This window comes from Athene cunicularia (assembly GCF_003259725.1).
Source record: "Athene cunicularia isolate RWA chromosome 11 unlocalized genomic scaffold, athCun1 chr11_part1, whole genome shotgun sequence".
NCBI lineage: Eukaryota > Metazoa > Chordata > Aves > Strigiformes > Strigidae > Athene > Athene cunicularia.
Genome location: NW_020799113.1, coordinates 17205590 through 17228396, shown reverse-complemented (window position 1 = coordinate 17228396; position 22807 = coordinate 17205590). Strand labels below are relative to the sequence as shown.

At 38.3% G+C, this 22807-nt stretch overlaps 1 protein-coding gene across 2 annotated transcripts; it reads left to right on the top strand.

Annotated features, from left to right (window-relative positions):
• The first annotated feature begins 6 nt into the window (after nt 1-6).
• On the top strand, nt 7-21259 carry PRMT7 (protein arginine methyltransferase 7). 2 transcript variants are annotated; one of them, XM_026856836.1, is made up of 18 exons: nt 7-590; nt 1389-1425; nt 2748-2897; nt 4534-4642; nt 4977-5089; nt 6326-6567; nt 6713-6890; nt 8003-8130; nt 8914-9055; nt 9559-9642; nt 10859-10906; nt 14475-14489; nt 14760-14849; nt 15512-15673; nt 18068-18142; nt 18935-19095; nt 20200-20296; nt 20862-21259. In XM_026856836.1, exons 1-18 carry the CDS (start codon nt 496-498, stop codon nt 21018-21020), a joined length of 2085 nt encoding a protein of 694 aa, XP_026712637.1. In that variant the 5' UTR covers nt 7-495; the 3' UTR covers nt 21021-21259. The 2 variants fall into 2 exon arrangements, with proteins under 2 accessions (XP_026712637.1, XP_026712638.1); XM_026856837.1 differs by lacking the exon at nt 14475-14489.
• Nucleotides 21260-22807: the final 1548 nt, after the last annotated feature.

The window sequence follows — 22807 nt, the reverse complement described above, 5'->3', positions numbered from 1 at the left end:
GGCAGGGGCTTTGCCCCCGCCCTGGGCCTCCCCGCCGCGGCCCTGTGCCCCAGTCAGGCAGGGCGCTGCGGCCGCCGGTCCTCTTGGCTCTGCCGCTGCCCAGAGCTGGCAGGTCCTTTTCAGACAGGGTGTGGGGACCCCCCCAGAGAGAGTGGCTGGCCTCCCTCGGTGCGTTGCCTTGAGGACAGGGGGTGTTCCTTGAGAATTTGCTGCTGCTTTTTTTTCTGGGCTGAGTTCCTGAGCAAGGTTGGGTGACAGGTTTGAGCTGAAAACGTTCATATAGAAAAAGTGTAAGGCAGTGACCAATGCTTCTGGACCAGGCAGGTGTAACAGGGAAAGTATGTATGTATCCATAGCTCAAGTGTTGTCTGTTGTTTTCACTTGAAGTTGTGTGTTGTTTTTGGTTTTTTTTACACAGCCAGTATTTTTGGTATTATACTGAAGCCAATGCAGCAAAACCACACATAATAAATACAATACAAGTTGGGATTGATCATGAAGACCTTTTGTGGAAGAGCTAATCCAACCACTGGTGCAATGGAGTGGTTAGAAGAGGATGAGAACTATGACTATCATCAGGAAATTGCACGGTATACTTGAAAAAATAGCTTATTGTTCCACTAGAGCTACAAAAGGAGCAAACACAACTTGTTTTTATGACAGATTTTGGTTTTATGGAAGTTCCAAGGGCACAGATTGTAGGACAGTCTAAATGTTATAGTGCCCTGTGTTGTACAGGACTGACAAGAAATGTAGAATTTTGTAAAGTATTCTCCAGGTAGTATCCTTCTAAATTTTTAAAAAACGTTTCAGAGATGCTTATCTTAATGCTGACAGTGACTGAGTTGTGGCAAAATGCATTGACTAAATTTCTTTTAAATCCCCAGTGCAAGAAACAATTACTAAGTGTCTATTCCTGTAGTAACTTTTTAAGAGCTTCATGGAACAGCCAGAGAAATTGGGAGGATTAGATCTGGGAGTATTTTTAAGTAGTACGACCCATGAAGAAATGAATACCAAAGAAATTTAACAAATGATAGACCATTATTAAGCTCTCTTTCATTGCTGTGTATTGCTCTGTATGAACCTCTGTCCTGCTGTTATTTCACAGCTGTTTGTTCATAGGTTCATGTGTTGGGTCTATTGCTGAAGAGAGGAAATATGCCAGCAGTTAATTAGTTTATGTATATGCTGATGACCAGATCACTGAAATGACATTATTCCTTAGATTTGGGAACCAGTTCAGATCCTTAAATCGTATGGCCCCATTTATGGTTCATGGGCACCTGTTGCCTTAGTAAGAGAAAACAAAGGAGGCTATATAAGATCTAGTGGTTCTGTCATGCTTTGCAGTATGTAGTATTTTGACTGGATTTTTTAAATTTTAGGTCACGCTATGCAGATATGCTTCATGATAAAGACAGAGTAAGTATAGAAGCAAAAAATCTTCTGAATGGTAGAGAAAATACTAATCTCCTTTCTCTTGAATGGCTGTTTCTACATGATTATACAGGTTTCTCTGAAGGATGAAATGATCGAATTTGTACCCTTTAAGATACCAGACCTGCTCTTAGATCAACATCTGACTCTTAAGTGTTCTGTTGTTTACTACAGAACATGATATTAGCATTGTTTGCTGTTCTATGTTTGACATTTTTGACAGAGAGAGCTCATTAGATGAAATATCAAAGGCTAAAAATGTGAATCTAGTTTTTATAGGAATGTAAGTAAAGTCTGTCTTAATTCTCCTGTGGTATTTTTAGCTCTTATTTACTGCTTAGGATCGAGAAGAAAATTGAGATACCATATCTACAGGCATGATAAAGTCTGGAATGGATAGTTTAAATGTACTTTCTGCTCTAGCCATTTAGTCAACCATTTAGTCAATAACCTTTTTAAAGATTTTTATGGTGTCTATACTATGAGTCTTGAATTCATACTGAATTGGAACATGCCAGAAGGATCAGGCATTTAATAAGCCATATAGAGACAGCAAGTTGTGTCTAAGTAATTAAAACAACTCTACTGGAGTTATATATCAAAAGTGTTAACTAGAATGGTTTGGAAAGGAATCCAGCAGATTCCAAATATCCAAAGATAGTGTGTTATTTGGAAAGGCTTGTTAAAACATTCCTTTTCAAATGATTTACAGTAGGCTATTATGCAGTAAATATAAGCATATATTTCACTATGTATACTGTAGCTGACAGATGGCAGGATTGTTTTTTTCTCTGTTGTTATTGCTGGTATGCATATAGTGCCACTTAATGGCATATAACCAAAAGCCAGTATTTATACATGCTGCTTCTCATGTGGCAGTGTTTTCCAGTATACGGAGAGGAATCTAAATCCAGGATACTTCAGGTCTTATGCTGTCAGAGGCACTAGAAGACTATTTGAGTGGTGCTGCAGGGGAAAAATAAGAAGACGACCAGTAGTATTTCACACGGATCTTACCTATTCTTTTTATGTCTAGAAAATTTATTGCATTTGTAAATTATGCATGCATTGTAAATAGCTGATTGATCAATCATGAATGGTGTGGTAAAAATGGATGTGCTTTAAATGGACTGATCCCTCCAAAACCACTTCCTTTTGCTGAAAATGTCTTTAGTGTGACTATAGAATGAAGAATGTCTGCAGGTGTTTTTCTAGTTATAAACTTACAGTCTGAAAGTGCAAGATTTCTCTACAAATAGCTAAAAGCTTGCTGATGTCTTTCCTCTTTGTTTTTTCCATCTCCACAGAACACAAAGTATTACCAAGGTATTCGTGCTGCAGTGAGCAGAGTAAAAGAAAGGGGTGAGAAAGCAATTGTTCTAGACATAGGGACTGGCACAGGACTCCTGTCTATGATGGCAGCTTCAGCAGGTGCAGATTTCTGCTATGCTATTGAGGTAAGCATTTGTTATTGGTTGCACATAATTCTGTGTGCATGTTCATAACCTCTTTTTAGAGATTTAATGCAGTTGTTCTGTCTGAATGATCAGTGTTGTGGATGCATTTGCCATTTTGTATTGTGGTTTTTGAAGTGCAAGTCTGATGCTTTCATCTGTGTGAAAAAGACTTAGATCGTACAAGCATATGGTTGTAAAGACATAATTTTTCATTCTTGGGATAGTTTCTGTAAATGTACTGATTAACAGTACTAAGTTAAGTTTTATAGTGTTCTGTCTTTTCTGCTTATCAAAACTCAAGTGTAATATGGAAAACTTGATAAATGTTTTTGAAAAACCTGAGTATTCTCAAACTATATTGTTGATCTTGCTGTTTCAGCTCTTGGAGATGGGTTCTCAGACCCACTTAATAATAACATGAATCCCATCTTAATAAAGATACTGTCTCATAAACTTATTTTCCATTTCTTTGTGATTAGATGGAGCATATCCTTTTTTATTGGCAGATAAACATCCTGATGCTTATTATCAGTCATTTCTTATGTGAAGAATAACAGGAAGATTCTGGCCAATTTAAATTTTTGGTTTACACATTTGAAAAAACAAAAAGAAGATTCACTTGTCCAATGTTTGTAGCTGAAAGGGTTCACTGTGATTTTTATCCAAGTAAAAATCTACATTTTTTAATTAGGATTTTATCCTATGATCATTTTTCAGGGACAGTCATCTTTCGTGTAGGTACAGGAAGCAGTAGCCTCCAGAATAAATCTGTTCACAGCCAATCATAGGGAAGAGACAGTATCAGAAGTGATGTGGTGGGAGGGGTCTTTTCCCTTCTGCTTAGTAGTTTGTTGACCACTCTGGTGGAGGAGGATCACTAGCTGGTGGGAGAAAGGGAGGCCCATGATGGAAAATAAAAGCCTAATCTGAAGTCTGAGAGCTACTGCTGTAGCTGTTCTAATAGGAATACATTATTCCAGTTCTGGAACTTGGGCTAGGTTCCAAAATGGCCACAAATCTCTTAAGTAGTCAGGTTGTGTGGCTGAGTAGAATATTAAAAAAATTTTTGAGTTTAAAAATTTTTGAGTTGGATGTGGATGTTAAGCCCTTTCAACACATTCTTCATTGTTCTGCTATTTTCAAGCTATATATTTTCTCTATTCTTCTCTTTGTTCTAAATGAAATAAAAATTCTCTTCAAGGTTATGCTGTTAATAAAAGCAGATTTTTGGCATACTTAAGTCACCATTTCAGTGCTGGTTGTTTAAGATTCTTTTATGTATTTATTTGTTTTGAGCACATAGAAGCCTCTGGGGGGCCTCTCTTGATGCATGCTTAAATTTTTAAAAATAACAAGTTTAATGTAAATGTTAAATGTGTATTCTTGTCTTTCAAAAGTTAAATTTGAGTAGGTTTTGGAAACAGCTGATAGTTTGTAACAGTGACATTGGAGCCCTATGAACCTTTAAAGTGAGGCTTGCTGTCTTGTTTCATGGTAATGAACTTCAAACAGGAAAAGATACAGAAGATGTTAAAATTTTGGCAGGACTAAATATGCTGCATTTTGCCTTGGTGTCCTTTCATTTTTGAAAGATAGTGTTAGCTTACTAGTTTGTTAAGAGTCTTGCTATTTACAGGTTTTCAAGCCCATGGCCAATGCTGCTGTGAAGATAGTGGAGAAAAATGGTTTTCGTGACAAGATCAAGGTAATCAACAAGCACTCCACTGAAGTCACAGTTGGCCCAGGTGAGAAAAATAGCCTAGGGTTAAAAAAGTTGGAAAGTACCTCAAAACCATGAGGGAATATGTATTCTTCTCACTTTCTGAATGTTTTTAATTAAACCAAGCAAATCCTTTACTCTCTAGGAAGTAACATTGGAAATTTACTTCAAAAGGAAGCATTGAATAGTATTTCAGTAGTCATTTGTATTTCATAGTAAACTTCTAAAAGAAAATTTTCAGTCTTCATCAGGCTCTCTAACAGGAATAAGTTTTTGAATGACTTGTGTTTTCAGTATAGTATTTTCTTGAAAGACATATAAAATTTCTCAATTTTACTATGTTAAATTCTGTCTTTTAGACGGAGATATGCAATGTCGTGCAAACATCCTGGTAACAGAATTATTTGATACAGAGCTGATTGGAGAAGGAGCTTTACCAACGTATGAGCACGCACACAAATACCTTGTACAGGTAAGAAAACAGAAATTGATAGTGTGTCAGATTTATCCCTAGAGAAACTCTTCTGTCTTTTTTGGAGTAGGATAGAGATTATACTTGATTTAAGCTTCTGTATCCTTTGTAAATACACCATCAGCTGTGCAAATTTCTTATTCTGTGAATAATTTGCTAGATTCATTCCTAGAATAAAGCTATTGTGGCACATACTGTAAATCACAGACTCTGAAATTACACTTAGTTGCTTTGTATTAAAACCAATAACTTGCTGGTTAACACATGTCTTTCAGAAAGGCATCCAGTTCTGATTTGGAACTTTCTTTAGTAGTTTGTTCCAATGGCAAATAGGTCCCAAGATGTTATAAAAAATTATTTTCCTCCTAAATTTGATGGGCTTCACCTCCCAGGAATTGATTGGGTTATTTCTTAAGGAATTCTTTCTACTCTGCATGGTTTTTGCCTGTGAAAATACTTTAAACACCATAATCAAATTATATGTCAAAACCCCCCACTGGATATTAATCCATGGGTGTAATTTTAGGGCTTTCTCCTTCACCCCTTCTAATTTTTCCCTTAAATTAAAATGTGGATAGCAATACTTTATTTAGGCTTTGAAGTTTCGTTTCACCAGTTCTACATGTAAAGACAATAGCACTCCATAACTTTTTACTGCTCTCCATATATAACTCTAAACTGTAACTAGACTTTTTTTTGGTGAAAGCATTGTTCTTGGACTTCACAGTTAGCTCTTAGTTCACGGTATTTTTTTAGAACAATTTACATGTTTTCTACTCTTTAAACATGGATACAGAGTTACTATTGCATAAATATTTGAGCAATTATCTTTCTTATTTACTTATTGTAATCACAAACTCTAATGTAGATAGCTTAGTAGATACCTGCCTTGGGAAGCTCAAGATAGATCTCTCATCTCAGAATGAGTATGGAAATACATGTTTAACTGAGGCCAGTAAAATGGTACTGTTGCATGGTTTGTAAAGTAATCTGACATTGCTGAACTACACTGAACAGGATAGATAACTGAACAGGATAGATAAGTGTATTGTATTTCACAAATAGAGAAAACAAAAGTGCTCTGATGTTGCAGAAGTCTCTGAAATTGTGTTGAAGATTTCAAAGCTCCTAGTCCAACTTTTCTTCAAATTGTTTCACATTTCAATTGATTTCATTCTCATGCATGTTACTAAGTCAAATTTGATGAATACGTTTACCCTTTGTTTTAACACTCAGGAAGGATGTGAGGCAGTGCCTCACAGGGCAACAGTGTATGTCCAGTTAGTGGAATCCAAAAGAATGTGGTCCTGGAGCAAATTGTTTCCTATCCATGTCGAAGCAGAGGATGGTGAAAAAATTATTGTCTCCCCTTCAGAAATGGAGAACTGTCCAGGTGTTCCGTCTGTTTGTGATATCCAGCTGAACCAGATGCCTTCAAGTGACTTCACTGTCCTTAGTGATGTGGTGACAATGTTCAGGTAAAGTAGGCGTCGTTGTTTTGTTCAAACCAGAATTTTCCTGTTATGCCTTTTATATAAGTTGTGTATTCACTGTGGGAAGCTAGTGAAAATTTCTGAAGAATGCTGAACTGTTTCTTTTTACAATTTTGATGCTTCTCTGCAGTGTGGATTTCAGTAAGCCAGTAAGGAGTGCTTCTACCTCCTATAGAGTGCAGCTGAAACCTGTAAAATCTGGCAAGGCACAAATTGTACTTTCCTGGTGGGATATTGACATGGACCCTTCTGGGATGATAAACTGCACAATGGCTCCAAACTGGGTAAAACCCACTGCTGCTTTCCAGGTAAAATACTGAGCTTTCAGATACTATCATTGAATGACTGCCAGTAATTATTTTGGGTAAAGGCCATACTGGGTGTTTTAAGCAGACGTGCCTTAAACTGCATAGGAACTTGCTAATGTTTTATATTGGAAGATGCTACATAAGGAAAACATAGAATTGTTAACTTTATTATGCACCCCTTTTAGGTTTTCTTTCATGTAAGACTTGCCTTTAAACTTTAATGTAAAGCTTTAAAACTGAAGCTGTCTTTCAGACTTTTAAAAAAATATTTTCAAGAAATAAAATATTTCCACATATTTTTTCTTAACTTGTCTCTATCCCTTGTCAAAATATTAGTCTGTGATTTGCTTCCATGTAGTTCTATTAAATTTCCAAATAAGTGTTAAGTTTATGGTAATATACTCCCATAAATAAGGCTGGTGTTGGAAAACACTGGGTTGATACTGGATATTTAGAGGAACAGGAGATCACTGTGAAATCAGATTCATGGGGTTTTGTATGAATGTATTTACTAGTAGGATCAACTTAGTTAAAAGGAAACTACAAAATGATTGCTTGCACTTAACCATGTTTGAGAATAAAATTTGAAACTATTAAGCTTCAGGGCATTCAGTCAGCTTAGAATGACCAATCAGCTTGGAATATTTACAGTACAGTAAATAGATTTTTGAAACACAGAATAGTTGTGCTGTCATATCTGAGTGACACTAAATGACCTTATTTGATACATGAGGCTTCAACCACTGATCACTGTCAGCAAATCCATATAGGTTTCTAACATAAGTGAACTATAGAGACGAAACTGCATTAATAAATGCAAAGTGTGTTTTGGATTTGGTTTTCATTTGATTAAAATACAAGCTTAGCTAGTCAGCAAGCCAGTGGTCTCAGGCTTGTTCTGTTGTAAGAAATCTGTATGTAGTACATTTATTCAATATACGGTATTAGTCCTTACTAAGCCTTGCTGACATGAACAAGATTCTTTCAACTAGTTGTACATCAGCACTTCAAAGTTGTGCCCATTCTTACGAATTGATTTCCTGGTATAGTTTTACTTTCCATTTACTATTTATGAGTTAATTCCTAAGGTTTTGTTTATCAACCTTTTTCAGTGGAGAGATCACTGGATGCAGTGTGTGTATTTCCTTCCAAACGAGGAGCCAGTTCTCCAGGGTGAGAAGGTGTACCTGACTGCCTGTCGTGATGAGTACTCTGTGTGGTATAAGCTGCAGAAAGACAGGTAACAAGATGTGTGTGTGAAAAGGGAGGGTATTTTATTCCAAGCTTGAGTATTTGCTGTTCTTAGAAGCAGCTGTTTTGTAGAAGAACAAGATCAGAACCTGAAGACTAGAAAATTATTAAAAGCCACTTTATGGGCAATGCACAGGTGAAAAAAACATGTGATGGATAAAAACAGAGTTGAGGTTTGGGCTGCAGGCTCCTGCCTTATACCTGGTGGCATTCTGTGACAGAGAAACAAAACCCACTCATGGTAGGTTCCTGGAAATCCTAAATATTTCTGGGCTGAGTTGGCATATAGGTAAAGGAGTGTGTAATTGCCATGCTGTCTCTTTTCTATTTTCTTAGCACTGTCTTTTTGAGATTAATGCCTTGTACTCAAATTAAAAGGAGCTTAATCATGTTGGTTGTAATGACAATATCAGCCAACATTTTAAAAACTCAATGCCAGCTTTAAAAGTTAACTCCTGAATTGTGTGTGCCTTTTATTTTACTTAGGAATCCAAATATGTAACTTTTTTCTAAAAGGTCAAAGCCTAAAATACTTAACCATCACAGTCAGTGGGAAAGTTTGGTTTTGTTTTTTAAAAAAAGATGAAAATTGGCTTTTTTTTTCATTTGGAAAAGCAAAGCTAGAAAAGGGTCCCCTCAGAACTACTAGATTTGAACAAGTGTGGAGTCCAAATGCATTAATGTGCATACTACCTAAAATGTGTAAATGCACATGTTTGTGAAAACATATTACTGATGCTGTAGTTAATACTTCATTGAAATTTTTTTGCAGAGGAGAAGAGGAGAATAAATCAGATGTTCGTGTTGAGAGTCCTGTTTGTAGATGTCAGGCTCATCTTCTTTGGAACAGACCACGCTTTGGGCAATTAAATGATCATAACCGAACACACCAATACATCAAGTCTTTGATGAAAGTGAGTGCAGGTTGCCAGTAGGTTTTTTGGCTTCTGCCATAGATGTGTGCATTGGGTTTTTTGCAGTAATTATTAGTGGAATTTGTTTCTCCCTTGCTAAAGGACTGTGCTTATAAAGTGTATTTTATTTACATCAGCAGATCTAAGTTCTATTTTGTCATGAAAACTTTGGTATTACTTTTTTTAGATTCTAAACAGCCATTTTTGCATGGGAATTTGTAGCAACTCTGTGTATCTCTGTGTAGAAAGAGTATTGGGAGTTGAGTAAAGACACCCAATGCATTTTTGTGTAAACATTTTCTGACCTAAAACAAGGGGATTAGATGAACATTTCTTAATAGTATGCTGTTCTGCTTGAAGTGGTTATATTAATCACTGTATCTCCCAGTCCTTATTCGATATGAAAATGTGTAAAGTGGGGAAAAAACCACTACCAAGATGTCTAGAATTTGAAAACTCATTCATCTAGAATAGGAATAACAATGACTATTTAATTTCTGTAGGTTCTGAAAACAGATAGTGTTTGCCTCTGTATCAGTGATGGCAGTCTGCTGCCTGTGCTGGCTCACTATCTTGGAGCAAAGCAGGTACAGTACTTCTTCCTGTTTTTCTTTCCTTGTGTTTTAGCTTGGTATTTCCTGTCCTCTCAACTGGTTCAGAATTTCTAGCCTGTTATTTAGTTATTTTCAGTGCCGCTTCAGTGACAAGTGAGAAAGAGGCTCCCATTGTGTTGAATAGGAGGTTTAATTCATCTCTGACTTCAGTCTAGGGAGATAATAATTACCATTTTTGATGTTGACCAATATGTAACCTTGAATGAAAGCAGTGTTCCTCATTCCCCACTGATTGCTGTCAGTTTGTATCTTGTTGGTTTTGCAAATACTGTTTCTACTGACATAAATGTCTGGCAATTTTTTTTCTTCTTTTGTGTTTCCAATTCCATAATTACATTTATTATCTAGTCTGAAGTGAAAGGTCTGCAACAGCAAGATAGGAAGCAGTAAGAATACTGAATCTGTGTGTAAATGAGAGCTGCCTGCCTGTCTCAAGTGTATATACCATACTTGTGTTTTCTCCTGGGGTTTGTCAAACTAAAATCTATTACAGTTGGGCTGAATATCTGGGAATGTGTAATGTAATATAATCCTGAGGAAGTTGCTAGGCAATTCATAGAAATAAACAAACATGCGGAGTTAAACCAGTGATCCATGGCCCCTGTATTTTTGTCTTTAGTAATGGCTAAAGACAACCAGGAGAGAGGGAATGAATAGGGCAGACACAGAAATTCCTATAGTTATTTTCCTAGCCCTGTAGCAGCATATTACCTAACTATTCACCAAAATTGAATAAAACCTAATTTATTTCTTATTTCAAACAGCTGGTGTGCTGCATTGTACATCTGAGCTCTGTCCAGCTGATACAGTCAGATGACATTAAACAGTGCTTGGAAGGAGTAAGCACTAGTGGAGGTTGATTCAGCACACTGACAATATGCTTGCATTTGTTCTGGAGTGTATATATGCCTAGAGCAAATGTTAATATGCTATGTGCAAATAAATATTTGCATTTTGTTGGGGGTTTTTTCTTGTATGGCTGTGAATACAGCATTATTTAGCCTGTAGTTATTGGGGGGTGGAGTTTTTTTGTTGTTAAAAAGGTACATGAGAGTGGGCTGTGGAATAGATGCATGATTCTTATGAACTGTCTTCACTAGGGCATCAAAAAAGTTCTTTCATTGTTTGTTTATATATTTTAATTAAAAATTAAAAAGCTAGATGACTTAATGTTGTATATTTTCTTTAGGTGTTTACATTAGAAAACTCTGCTGTGTCCTGTTCCGTCATGGAAAAAGTGAGTATTCAGCTTTCTGTTAAAGCAGTAAATGAACTCATGGCATTTCATTTTCTTGCATCAATTGCTTGGAGGTTAAATCAAGTTTAATAAATGTATTGGCTCACAGAATCATCTAGGTTGGAAAGGACCCTGGAGATCATCTAAGTCCAACCGTTCTCCTAGCACAGTTCCCACTTACAGCATATCCTTAAGCTCTAAATCGACCCGACTCTTGAACGCCTCCAGGGACAGGGACTCCACCACCTCCCTGGGCAGCCCATCCCAACGCCTAACAACCCGTTCTGTAGAGAAATGCTTCCTAATATCTAGTCTGAACTTTCCCTGGCACAACTTGAGGCCATTCCCTCTTGTCTTGTGTCACTTTCTACTAGGCTAAAGAGGCTCAAACCCAGCTCTCTGCAGCTTCCTTTCAGGTAGTTGTAGAGGGCGATGAGGTCTCCCCTCAGCCTCCTCTTCTCCAGACTAAACAATCCCAGTTCCCTCAGCCGCTCCTCACAGGACGTGTTCCAGACCCTACACCAGCTTTGTAGCCCTTCTCTGGACATGCTCGAGTCATTCAATGTCCTTTTTGTAGTGAGGAGCCCAAAACTGAACACAGGAATCGAGATGTGGCCTCACCAGCGCCAAGTACAGGGGCAAGATCACTTCCCTGTCCCTGCTGGCCACACTAATCCTGATATTGGCCTTCTTGGCCACCTGGGCGCACTGCTGGCTCAGATTCAGCCAGCTGTCAGTCAGCACCCCCAGGTCCCTCTCTGACTGGCAGCTCTCCAGCCACTCCTCCCCAAGCCTGTAGCGCTGCTGGGGGTTGTTGTGGCCCAAGGGCAGCCCCCGGCATTTGGCCTTATTGAAGCTCATGCAGTTGGCCTCAGCCCATGGCTCCAGCCTGTCCAGGTCTCTCTGCAGAGTCTCCCTACCCTTGAGCAGATCAACACTCCCACCCAACTGGGTGTCCTCTGCAAACTGACTGAGGGTGCCCTCGATCCCCTCGACCAGATCATCAATAAAGATGTTAAACAGGAGTGGCCCCAAAACCGAGCCCTGCGGGACACCACTCATGACCGGTCGCCAACTGGATTTAACTCCTTTTCACCACAACTCTCTGGGCCCAGTCGTCCAGCCAATTTTTCACCCAGCGAAGTGTGCGATTGTCCAGACCTTGAGCAGTCATTTTTGCCAGGAGAATGCTGTAGGAAACGGTGTCAAAAGCCTTGCTAAAGTCAAGGTAAATTACATCCGCAGCCTTTCCCTCATCCAGTACAGGTTGCTCTGTCATAGAAGGAGATCAGGTTTGTCAAGCAGGACCTGCCTTTCATAAACCCATGCTGACTGGGCCTGAGCATCTGGTTGTCCCTCATGTGTTGCATGATGGTGTTTAGGATGAGCTGCTCCATCAGCTTCCCGGGCACTGAAGTCAAGCTGACATGCCTGTGATTTCCTGGATCATCCTTCCGACCCTTCTTATAGATGGGCGTCACATTGGCCAATTTCCAGTCAGTCGGGACCTCCCTGGTCAGCCAGGACTGATGGTAAATTATAGAAAGTGGCCTGGCAAGCACCCCAGCCAGCATCTTCAGCACTCTCAGGTGTATCCCATCTGGTCCCACAGAGTTGTGTCTATGTGATGCAGTAGGTCACTGACTGTCTCCTGGAATGCAGAGGGGTCGTTCTCCCAGTCTCTGTATTCTGGCTATGGAGGCTGGATTTCATCAGTACAACTAATCTTGTTATTAAAGACTGAGGCAAAGAAGGCATTAAGCACCTCAGCCTTCTCCTCATCACTTGTTACCATATTTCCCCCTGCATCTAGCAGGGGATGGAGACTACCCCTGGACTTTCTTTTGCTACTGACATACTTATAGAAACTTTTCTTGTTATCCTTGATTGCAGAGGCCAAATTCATTTCCAGCTGGACTTTAGCCCTTCTCACCCTGCATAGCCTCACAGCCTCTTTGTAATCACTGTGTGTGGCTAGCGCCTTCTTCCAAAGGCTGTAAACTCTCCTTTTCTCCCCGAGTTGCAGCCAGAGCTCCCTGTTCAGCCAGGGTGGTCTTCTCTGGTGTCAGCTTCTATTAGAGCACCTGGGGACCGCCTGCTCCTGAGCCATTAACACTTCTTAAGGAGCGCCCAGCCTTCCTGGACACCTGTGCCCTTCAGGACAGTCTCCCAGGGGATCCTTTCAAGCAGGTGCCTAAACAAGACAAAGTCAGCCCTTCAGAAGTCCAGGATGTCAGTCCTGCTTAGCTCTGTCCTGACCTCTCTAAGAATAGAGAACTCTATTATTTCATGATCGCTGTGCCCTAGTTGGCCTCCAACCTCCGCGTCGTCCACCAGCCCTTCTCTGTTCACAAAGAGGAGATCCAGCAGGGCACCTTCTCTGGTTGGTTTATTCACCAGCTGCATCAGGAAGTTGTCTCTCACACATTCTAGGAATCTCTGGGACTGGTCTTGTTCTGCCGTGTTGTATTTCCAGCAGGTGTCTGGGAAGTTAAAGTCACCCACAAGAACAAGGGCAAGCAATTGTGAGATTTCACCTAAGTGCCTATAAAATATCTTGTCCATCTCTCTGTCCTGCTTGGGGGGCCTGTAGTAGACTCCTATTACAACATCTGCCCTGTTGGCCTTCCCCCTGATTCTAATTCAAAGACACTCAACCCTGTCTTCACTACACCTGTGCTCAAAGCAATCATAACAGTCCTTAACATACAGAGCCACCCCACCACCTCTCCTTCCCTGTCTGTCCCTCCTAAAGAGCTTGTAACCATCAATTGGCACACTCCAGTCATGGGAGACATGATCGTACAGTTTGATAAGACTGTGGGAGGTGGGATATGTTGGAGGGAGGAGTTAATGATTTTTTCCAAGGAGTTGTACAGAGCTGTGTGCAACTACTTGAAGGAAAATGTCCTGTTGGAGAAACATCCAATCTCAGACCTTTAGCCACAAGCTGAGTAGACCACTGGGGAAGTTGAGCTGAGCAGAGAGAATATAGTTGCCAGTGCTTGATCTCTCCTTGCAGATGCCTGTTGGCTTGTCTTCTTGAGCTGCTGTTCTGCTGCCCTCATTGCTCTGGTGATAAAAGCCAAGCTGTTTGTTTCCGAGGATTAGTGGAATGGGAGAGCATCCTGTAGCTTGCACCAGTCTCACCTGGAAAGTGGCATCTAGTAGTTCTGTCTTCCAGCTGAGACAAGTTGGGATTGCCTGCCCTGCTCTTTGGCTCTTAGGAGGCAGTAGGCAATGGGCCTTAACTGCACGTGATGGTTCAGCGGCTTCCGCGGGGTAGGGTACAGAAGGCCCTGCCAGTGGAGCAGAAGCTGTTCAGGAGAGGCAGCTAAGATCTAAGAAGTGCCTGAAATCAGCTTCCTGAAGTCATTGTTCAGCTGTCTGTTTTAGTTGGCACTGTATATTTGAAAGATGTCTATCTCAGCCTGTGGCTTAGGAGTACAAAAACATGAATGGTAGCAAATTGGGACGCAAACCTGGTCTCAAGCAGCCAAATAAGTATTATTTCAGATATGAATACACTGCTTATCTTTCATGACTGTCCTTCCCATATGCTTCAAAGTACAAAAGAATGAAGGTGAGGCAACTTTTGTGTTGCCTGCCTTTTTATATACTTAATTGAAGGAATATGTAGGGCATGTGCTTTAGTTCACTAGGTGTGACATGTTGGCTCAGAGTGCATGCACCCTTCAAGAATAGACTTGTCCTGATGAGTTATAGTAGGCATTTTTTTAAAAATTTTTTTCACTATTGGTTTCCTTTTGTTTAATAAAATTATTATTTTGGTGTGGGTTTGAGTTTCAGCTGTAACTTTTGATAAAGACAGTATGCTACTTTTTTTTTTTAGTTTTTTAAAGCAAATCATCTTGAAGATAAAATTAAAATAATAGAAGCACGTCCTGAGTTGCTGACCTCTTCTCATTTGGAAGATAAAAAGGTATGTTACAGTTGTCCAATACTGAATTTTAGTGGTGTGGTGGGGAGCAGAAGGTGAAAATAAATCTTGCTTTCCTACTGTGCTTCTGTAATCGTAATGAATCCCACTATGTCCTAGTTCATATAAATTATAATGAGTAGATGGTTCAGACGTTGTCCCACTGAAACTAAGTGAGGCTTAGTCTAAAGCCTGGGAGGGTTTTTGCTTTGTTTTTGAAAGGGTATGACTTTCCCTTCCTGCACAATTACACCAGTTGTAAGGGCAGTTAAACTGGTTTAACTGCATATGTTCTGCTAGACTGTAGCTCTTCTTTCTTAAGCCACTCAGAATATTGCAGTCTATTTGGAAGTACTAACATCCTTAAATTAAAAATTTCAAAATTCTATGACTCTTACTACAAAGCCTTCCAACATAATACTACAATATTTTCTCTCAAACTTTACTGTAGGAAAATTAATTTTAAAATTTGCCAACTAAAAGCACGAGAAGATTGTTGTGCGGTATATGCAGTAATTAAATCTTTGTGGAACAGTAGAAGTTTTTATCTAGATGACTTCACTTGCTATATTGCATTGTCTAACTATTGAAGATATAAACAGCCTGTGTTACCGAGTTGTTGTTTTTTATTACAGTGCTTTTAATTTCTTTCTTTCTTTGCCAAGATTTCTGTTCTTGTGGGAGAGCCATTTTTTACAACAAGTTTGTTGCCGTGGCATAACCTGTATTTCTGGTATGCTAGGACAGCTGTGACCAGCCACCTTACCAGCAGTGTCACTGTCCTACCTCAGTCTGCTTCTTTGCACATGATGATTGTGGAGTTCCAGGTGAGATTGTTTAGAGCTATCGATTTGATATTTACACTGTTCCACAAAATTGAGTATTCATCCAGGATTTTTTAACAAGTTTATCTCATCTTAATGCTGTACACTTTGATATGTTTTGTACTTACCACCTGAGAAAAGAATGTTTGACACCTTGCAGATGAGTTTTGCTGTTTCGGCTGTTGCTGTCAGAAAATTAACTTGAGTAATTTTACCATTTTAAATGAAAGGGCTGAATGTTTTAAAATTTTTCTTTAGGTTAGAGAGATACTGCTGAAGCATGTGAGAATTGTGGTTATTTAGATATTCTGCAAAATAACGAGTTTTAAAATTATGCTTTATGAATATAATACTGTAGGCAGGATTCATAATTGCATGTTCTTTTTTTTAACCACTTGAGGCTATGCACAGTTCTAAATTTGAGAATAATAGGGGTCACATACTAATACTTTGAAAAGTCATCTTTCAGAAGTTGTACAAAGGTACAAACTTTTTTGCAGTTATTAAGGACTTTGTCAGTAAAAACTGTGAAGAGATTACCTACAATGACAATGGAAATTAAATAGGTACTTTTGTAATCAATATGCAAAGTTTTTGTCCAGTGGCTTTAGTCTGAAATTGTATAACAAAAATAAACATATCTGTAAATTTAAAAAAATGCCTATAGTCTAATGAATTTCCACATTAAACATAACCTTCAGTTTATCTGTTACAAATACCAGGTCTTTTCTCTCTCTTTTCTTACCTTTTGTCTGGTTCACCAGCTGTGTAGTTTTGTGTCTGAGCCTTCTCTCCCTTAACAGTTTCCTTATTTGAATGTGCTTTAACCTTGTTCACTTACTTCCACCTTTGATTTGTGCATGTGAAAATATGTATGTTCTTTGTCCCTCTGGACTAATCAACTACACTGCATGTGTTTACATGCCTTTGAGTTCTCTGCAAAAATGTAGAGAATTTAAATGTATGCTGAGTAGATAATGTAAATCTGAATCTTACAATAGGAAGCAGTTGTTTAAGACTAATCAAGAGTAATGGGATTGACATAAGCAGTTAATTTTAATACCATGCTCTCTTACCCAGAGGATTTACTTCACTATTGTAAGGAAGCAAGCATTATTCTCTTCATGTTCTGGTTGAGAAAACTGAAGCATGCAGTGATGATTTAAGATTATTCACCAATCTAGTAGCAGAATGTGGAGTGACATTCACATCACCTGAACCTCAGTTTTATACTTTTATGTACAGGGTTGTGTTCAGAGAAGATTCCACATAGCTATTTTGATAGAACATTTAACTTGTGTTTTGTTCTATTAAGCTACTCCAAAAGCTATTGCTTTAATTTCACATTTTCCTCTTTGTTCAGTGGTGAATCTAGATTCAAAGACCAGAATCTCTGGGCTTTTTTAAATAACCTCTGCATTTACCAGTTCTTGGTTAGACAGAAGGAAGAGACATAGCATTGTCAGGTATTCTGCAGAACTGGCTCCCTAGCTGTTCTACCTTGCTAGAGTAAGGATATTACAGTTAAGCACTTAGCAAAAGCTGGATCCAGGAGAAAGAATTTGATGAAATTACTTCGGTTATAAATTTGTTTAGTCCATAATTGCATTTAGGGAGCAGGATGCTACCTATCTGGTTTGATAGTTCTATCAGATATACCATTCAGAGATTCTTTATTATCACTCTAGTTCATGCTTTATTCAGCCATAAATTACAGCAGCATTTATTTAAATGTATAGCAGTCCTGCTGCCATCTTGTAGAGCAGGAATATTTGGGGTTGCTAAGTGTAACAATGAACAGGTAATAAAATATATTTACCACATCTACAATAGAACAAGATCATCCACAGCCAGTAAATGTTCTTGTTCTATTAAGAGACCATTAATGCAGTCTAAGAAAAGCAAAAGTTGAACTGAATCACTGTTTCTGCAGTGGATTGCTAAAGTTAATGAGAGGCATAGTATGAAGCATGTAAAATAATTTTACCAATCTTTGGAGTGCTAAAGGGAAAAATGGTAGTCAATAGGCTGTGAGACGTTTGATGCCACTGGGAGCACTTACCTGTGCTGGGTAGTGGAAATGGGAGGCCTGTAAGGGGGGTTTCATCTTGGCAAATCCATACCTACTCTAAAGTAAATTATGCAGAGATAGTAGGAAATGTGACAGATTGTTTAGAGGAGTTGAAAGCAGTGGCTGAAAATTAGCTGAATTGCAAAGTACTTTCCCAGAATTACATTATCTTCCAATTCCTGCAGTAGTTCTGAAGCTTTAGGAATGTATAAATAGTAAAGAGTTTTTATCTGGCTTGTTATCAAATATCTAATCTACAGCTAAAATTATTTTAAGATTTCCTGTTTCTTTTAATAAAGCCAACAAAATCCTGTTTTCTTTTTTAGGACTTGTGGAGAATCAGGAGTCCATGTGGCACCTGTGAAGGTTTTGATGTCCGTACTATGGATGATATGATTAAAGTAAGAAGACTGAGAATAGTTTCAGCACAAATCTCTGCGAAACAGAACAAAACTCACACTGGCTTAAAAAAGTATTTAGTGACTTTGAAAAACTTGTATGTTAGGCACAAAACCATTGGTTTAGTTCTTCATTAATGTAGTGAATATTTAGTTCTTGCAAAACAGTAACTTCAGTGGCATGGGTTTTGGGGTTATATGTTTCTTCTTATTTGTCAAGCTCTTCAGTACTTCACACTGTTTTGAAAATACTTCTGTTTATTCAAAAAGAAACATACTGTTCTCAAAATGTTATTCTGAGCTTGAAATCAAATCATTTGGGGGTTGTCCATAGATGAATCCTGATGCCCTTACTTGCCCTTGCAGGTACTTTTGAAAGAGAAAAAGGCTTTTTGATTTCCAAGAAATAGATATGAAGGGTGAGATTTATCTGTATCAGTTTCTAGAGCTGTACTGTCAATATCCATATCTGAGTTAGCCATTTAGATTGCCTTTGTAGTCATTGTGGAGGAGTACAGGCACTTCTGCAGTAGAATTCATCTCAAGGGAGGAGAAAAGATAAATGCGTTGTATTTTAAAAGCACCTGTTTGTGTTTCACTGCTGAGGACCATAGTCATAGCAATTAGTTCATGCATGTAGTTAGTATTTTTCTCTTGTGCCTAAGTAGTACAGTGCTGTCCTCCTGCAGCTTTATTGCTTAAATACTCTAGGTTCAGGACACATAAATAACTTGAAAACAAGGACTGCTTGCTTTTGGATTGTTTTCAGATAGTTTTATTACTTTATTTTTTCAGAATTCTCTGAATTTTAGGGAATCCAAGGAAGCAGAACCTCACCCTCTGTGGGAATATCCTTGCAAGTCACTCTCTGACCCCGAGGAAGTTTTGACATTTGACTTCAGAAAGACTGTACCACAACACTGTCTCAGCACAGAGGGTTCTATAAAGCTTTTACGGTGAGTTTTCTCATTGCAGTAAAAATTCTTGTCATCATCCATTTTTTTACCTCTTACTCAAGCTTTTTGTGTATTACAGGTAACTAGTGGGTACATACTTGCCCATTCTTAATAATATGACCTAAAGTTGTGGATGTCATTCTGACACAAATTTCCTGGGGCTATTCACAATAGTCTATAAGGATAATTTCCTAGATAATGTGCCTGTATTTTAAAAATAACATTTTTCTAGATGTTACCATGATTTAAATCTAAAATAGATTCATTTATAGTTTGGAGAAAATAAACCATTGTCTGGATGTTTTTAATCCTTCCGTTTGTTCCCTGTTACCGAGTTCTTGCAGAAAAAGCTCCTTTTTAGCTTTCCAAATTACTCTAATAGCTTTAAAGTGTACACTATTCTTCCTTTTAACTATAACTCTGACAGACTTCATATTTGTCACATGTATTCTGAGATATTTTCACTAATAATCTAACTAGAGATTGTACTTAATTCTGTTCAAACTTGAAATACTGTTAAGACTTAAAAAACAGAGGAAATTTATTTTTAACTATCTCGAGCTTATGTAACTCAAACACTGCTGTAATTGTATGTTTCTCTTTGTGAAACAAAATTCAAGGTTTCACAAAAATCTAGAACCATCTGCATGGGGTCTCTGCCTTTGCACCAGCTGTTGTATTTACAGGCAACACACTAGCATGACCTCTGCTCCTTGGGCAGCAGACACTTGAAGTGAGATGGTATGTGTGGTAAATATTTCCTCAAAATTCAGAAACAATAGAAGCTGGGGTCTCTGAAGGACGTACTCCAAATATGCCATATAATTTATGCCATGTTATCAAGTGCCTGTTAAACGGCTGTAGTTCTGAGCAGATTTAGTTATCACATATACTGCTTTTCCTTGTCTTTTTTAGGTTTCATATCTGCAAATACTTCAAGTTGCTACCCATTTACCAAATCATTCAGCTGTTCAATGTTTTTTCAAGGGAACAAGTTATTCATGTTTAGATACCTCTCACCTAAACTATCTGAGGAATGGGTGCAGCATTTAAACTGTCAGTATTGTATAAAGTAACAGTTTTTTATCCTCCACCTCTCCCCAGGAAAGGAAAGAGCCATGGAGCAGTTCTGTGGATGGAGTATCATCTTGCTGCTGATATCTCCATTAGTACAGGACTGATGCAAATTTCAAATGAAAAGGTATTTCTTCAGTCTAATTTATTATGTCAAGGTTTATAGGATTTTACAGTGCTGAAAAATGGGTCTCTGCTGGCCATGCTTGGTTTATGCAGTGCTTGTTGTTACACTAGTTGAATACTATGTACTCAGAACTAGTAGAGCTATCTGTCCATATTTTTGGGGTGAACAGGAGATGTACCTTAGAATGGGAGAGTCTGAATTGAATCCAAATTCTCCCATAGCTTGGACCACATTCAGAACTTAAATACGATGCTAGCTCAACGTAGAATTTATTCATGCAATGTCCTCTTCTCAGGTTTAAAAAAAAGCAAAAATTTTGAGGGGAAGGAGTAAGTATTTTTGGTATTCTATCTAAATTATTCTTTGACCAAATCCATTTTTGCCATTTTTGTAGCATATGGTATTTCAAGTTATGTATTCCTGTAATGGAATGAGTGGCAATGGAAGTGATAACCATCTGATCGTTGTGTACTGAACTGGCAACAAGAACTCTTACTGACTTATTACTGTCTAGGAATAATATTGTAGAGTTTTGACTGCTTTCACTTTTAACTCTCTCCTGTAGGGTAACTGTGAATGGAATCCCCACTGCAAGCAAGCTGTCTATTTTTTCAGTTCTGTTATTGAATCAGAAACTCTGTCTGACCTTCCTAGTGCTGTCACATATGCTATAAATTTTGACACAAAGACAGGAGACATTGCCATGGATTTTAAGCTACTGTAAAATACTTTCCTTTTACTCATGTTCCTAAATTATAATAAACTTATATAGTATTTTTTTTTTGTATGGCAGAGATATTTTTTTATTGTGCTCAGAGACCAAACTGACCGTTGTGAAATATACTTTAAACATTTTTGGGTTTGTTTTCAAAATATATAGTTGCAGAGCTGATGAGGAACTTTTCCTTAAGGACAGGTATTCCTGGCAGGGTTTATATACATAAACACACATACTTGCTATCACCTGTTTCAGTGTGAATCTCTGGTATTTTAGGGTTTTAAATAATGTTATGGAGCTACAAAACAGTTGATGTACTGTTTGGCATATCAGTGCATGAAGACACTAAACCTCACACTAACATTAGATAACACTGAGTTAAACTCATCTATTTCTAGGATTTGCTTTTGTCAGTGTAAAATGGGAAATTATCTTCAGAGCACACAAGAAGAAAACCTAAGTTAAGGTACATACCTATATTAGTGCACTTAATAGGAAGAACAAAACAGTTCAGCTGCCCAGAGACTTGTGTAAGCTGAGACTGTACTAAACTGGAATGGTCAGAGAATTAAAGTATGAGGCACTGACATCCTGCTGGAGTCTGAGATGGTGTGTTTCTGAAGAGATGTTCGCCAAACAGTCGCTGAAGTCTGAAAAGACATCACTGAAAATTAGAAAATGTACATACTTTGGTCCATTAGAAGTGACAAACTGATGGTAGTCTGACCAGAAACAAAAGGAAAAGAGCCATAGTCTAAAAAACCTTGAAAATCTTTAGGAGATATGTGATATGCATTATATGATCAAAAATGTGGCCTTGTACTTGTTCCATCAGAGGGCTAAATAATACCTGCCAGTTTAGCTAAATTGCATATTGTTCTGCAATAGCACAAATCCATAACTGAGGTTTTCTTAGTTGCATTCCAGATCACGCTGTCAGAAGTTGTAGTGTGTGACCATGTGTGTGCAATTAATTCTGCTTTAGATGAACAATCAATTGGTGTATCCGTTTTGTATGTGTGATCTATTAAGGGAAATAGAAAATCAATGTACTGTCTGTCCTAAATTATGTCAGCCACCTGCAGGGATAACTCTGTTTACCAAAGCTACTCCTGTTTCCTCTGAGCAGCAACTTCAGCAAAGTGAAAGGAATGCCTTAAAGAAGTCATGAGGGAGCATGGCTTCCTGGTCACCATGATCTGTAGTTCTGGTGAGTAGGAATTTTTCCTCTTCCTAAGAGTGTGATCATATTTATAGACCTGGAAGCCACATGAAATATTCCTACGTTTTTTCAGAACTATTTTCCCAGCAAAGGTCTTCACACTTAATGCATGTAAGGAAGCAATGAAATACATGACTAGTGTTTCCCACTAAGGCATAAACCCTGCAGCTGCTACTGAGATTGGTGGACTTCACTTTTCAAAACTGTACTTTTAAGATGCTTAACTTCAGACTCTCATTTCTTACAAACTTCACAGGAATATGTCAGTTACTCTTCCTTAAACAATTGTTTCTGATTTTGATACCCTGTGCCTAGCCCACAGAAAAAGCATGGTGGCACAAATCTGTTTGTCATATGTTGGGAACATAAGCTGTACAATTGTAAAGGAACAATAATATGTCCAGGCCTTTTAATGGTAAAGTCTTAGCCCTTTATAAAAAAAAAAAAAAAAAGTCAGTTGTGCAAGTCTGAATGGATAAGGCTTGCATGGTATGGCCCCTCTTCCTGGAGGAGATAACACGGTAGAAGAAACTTAGATGCTGCCTCCTGGGTTTGCTTGTGGCCTGACACA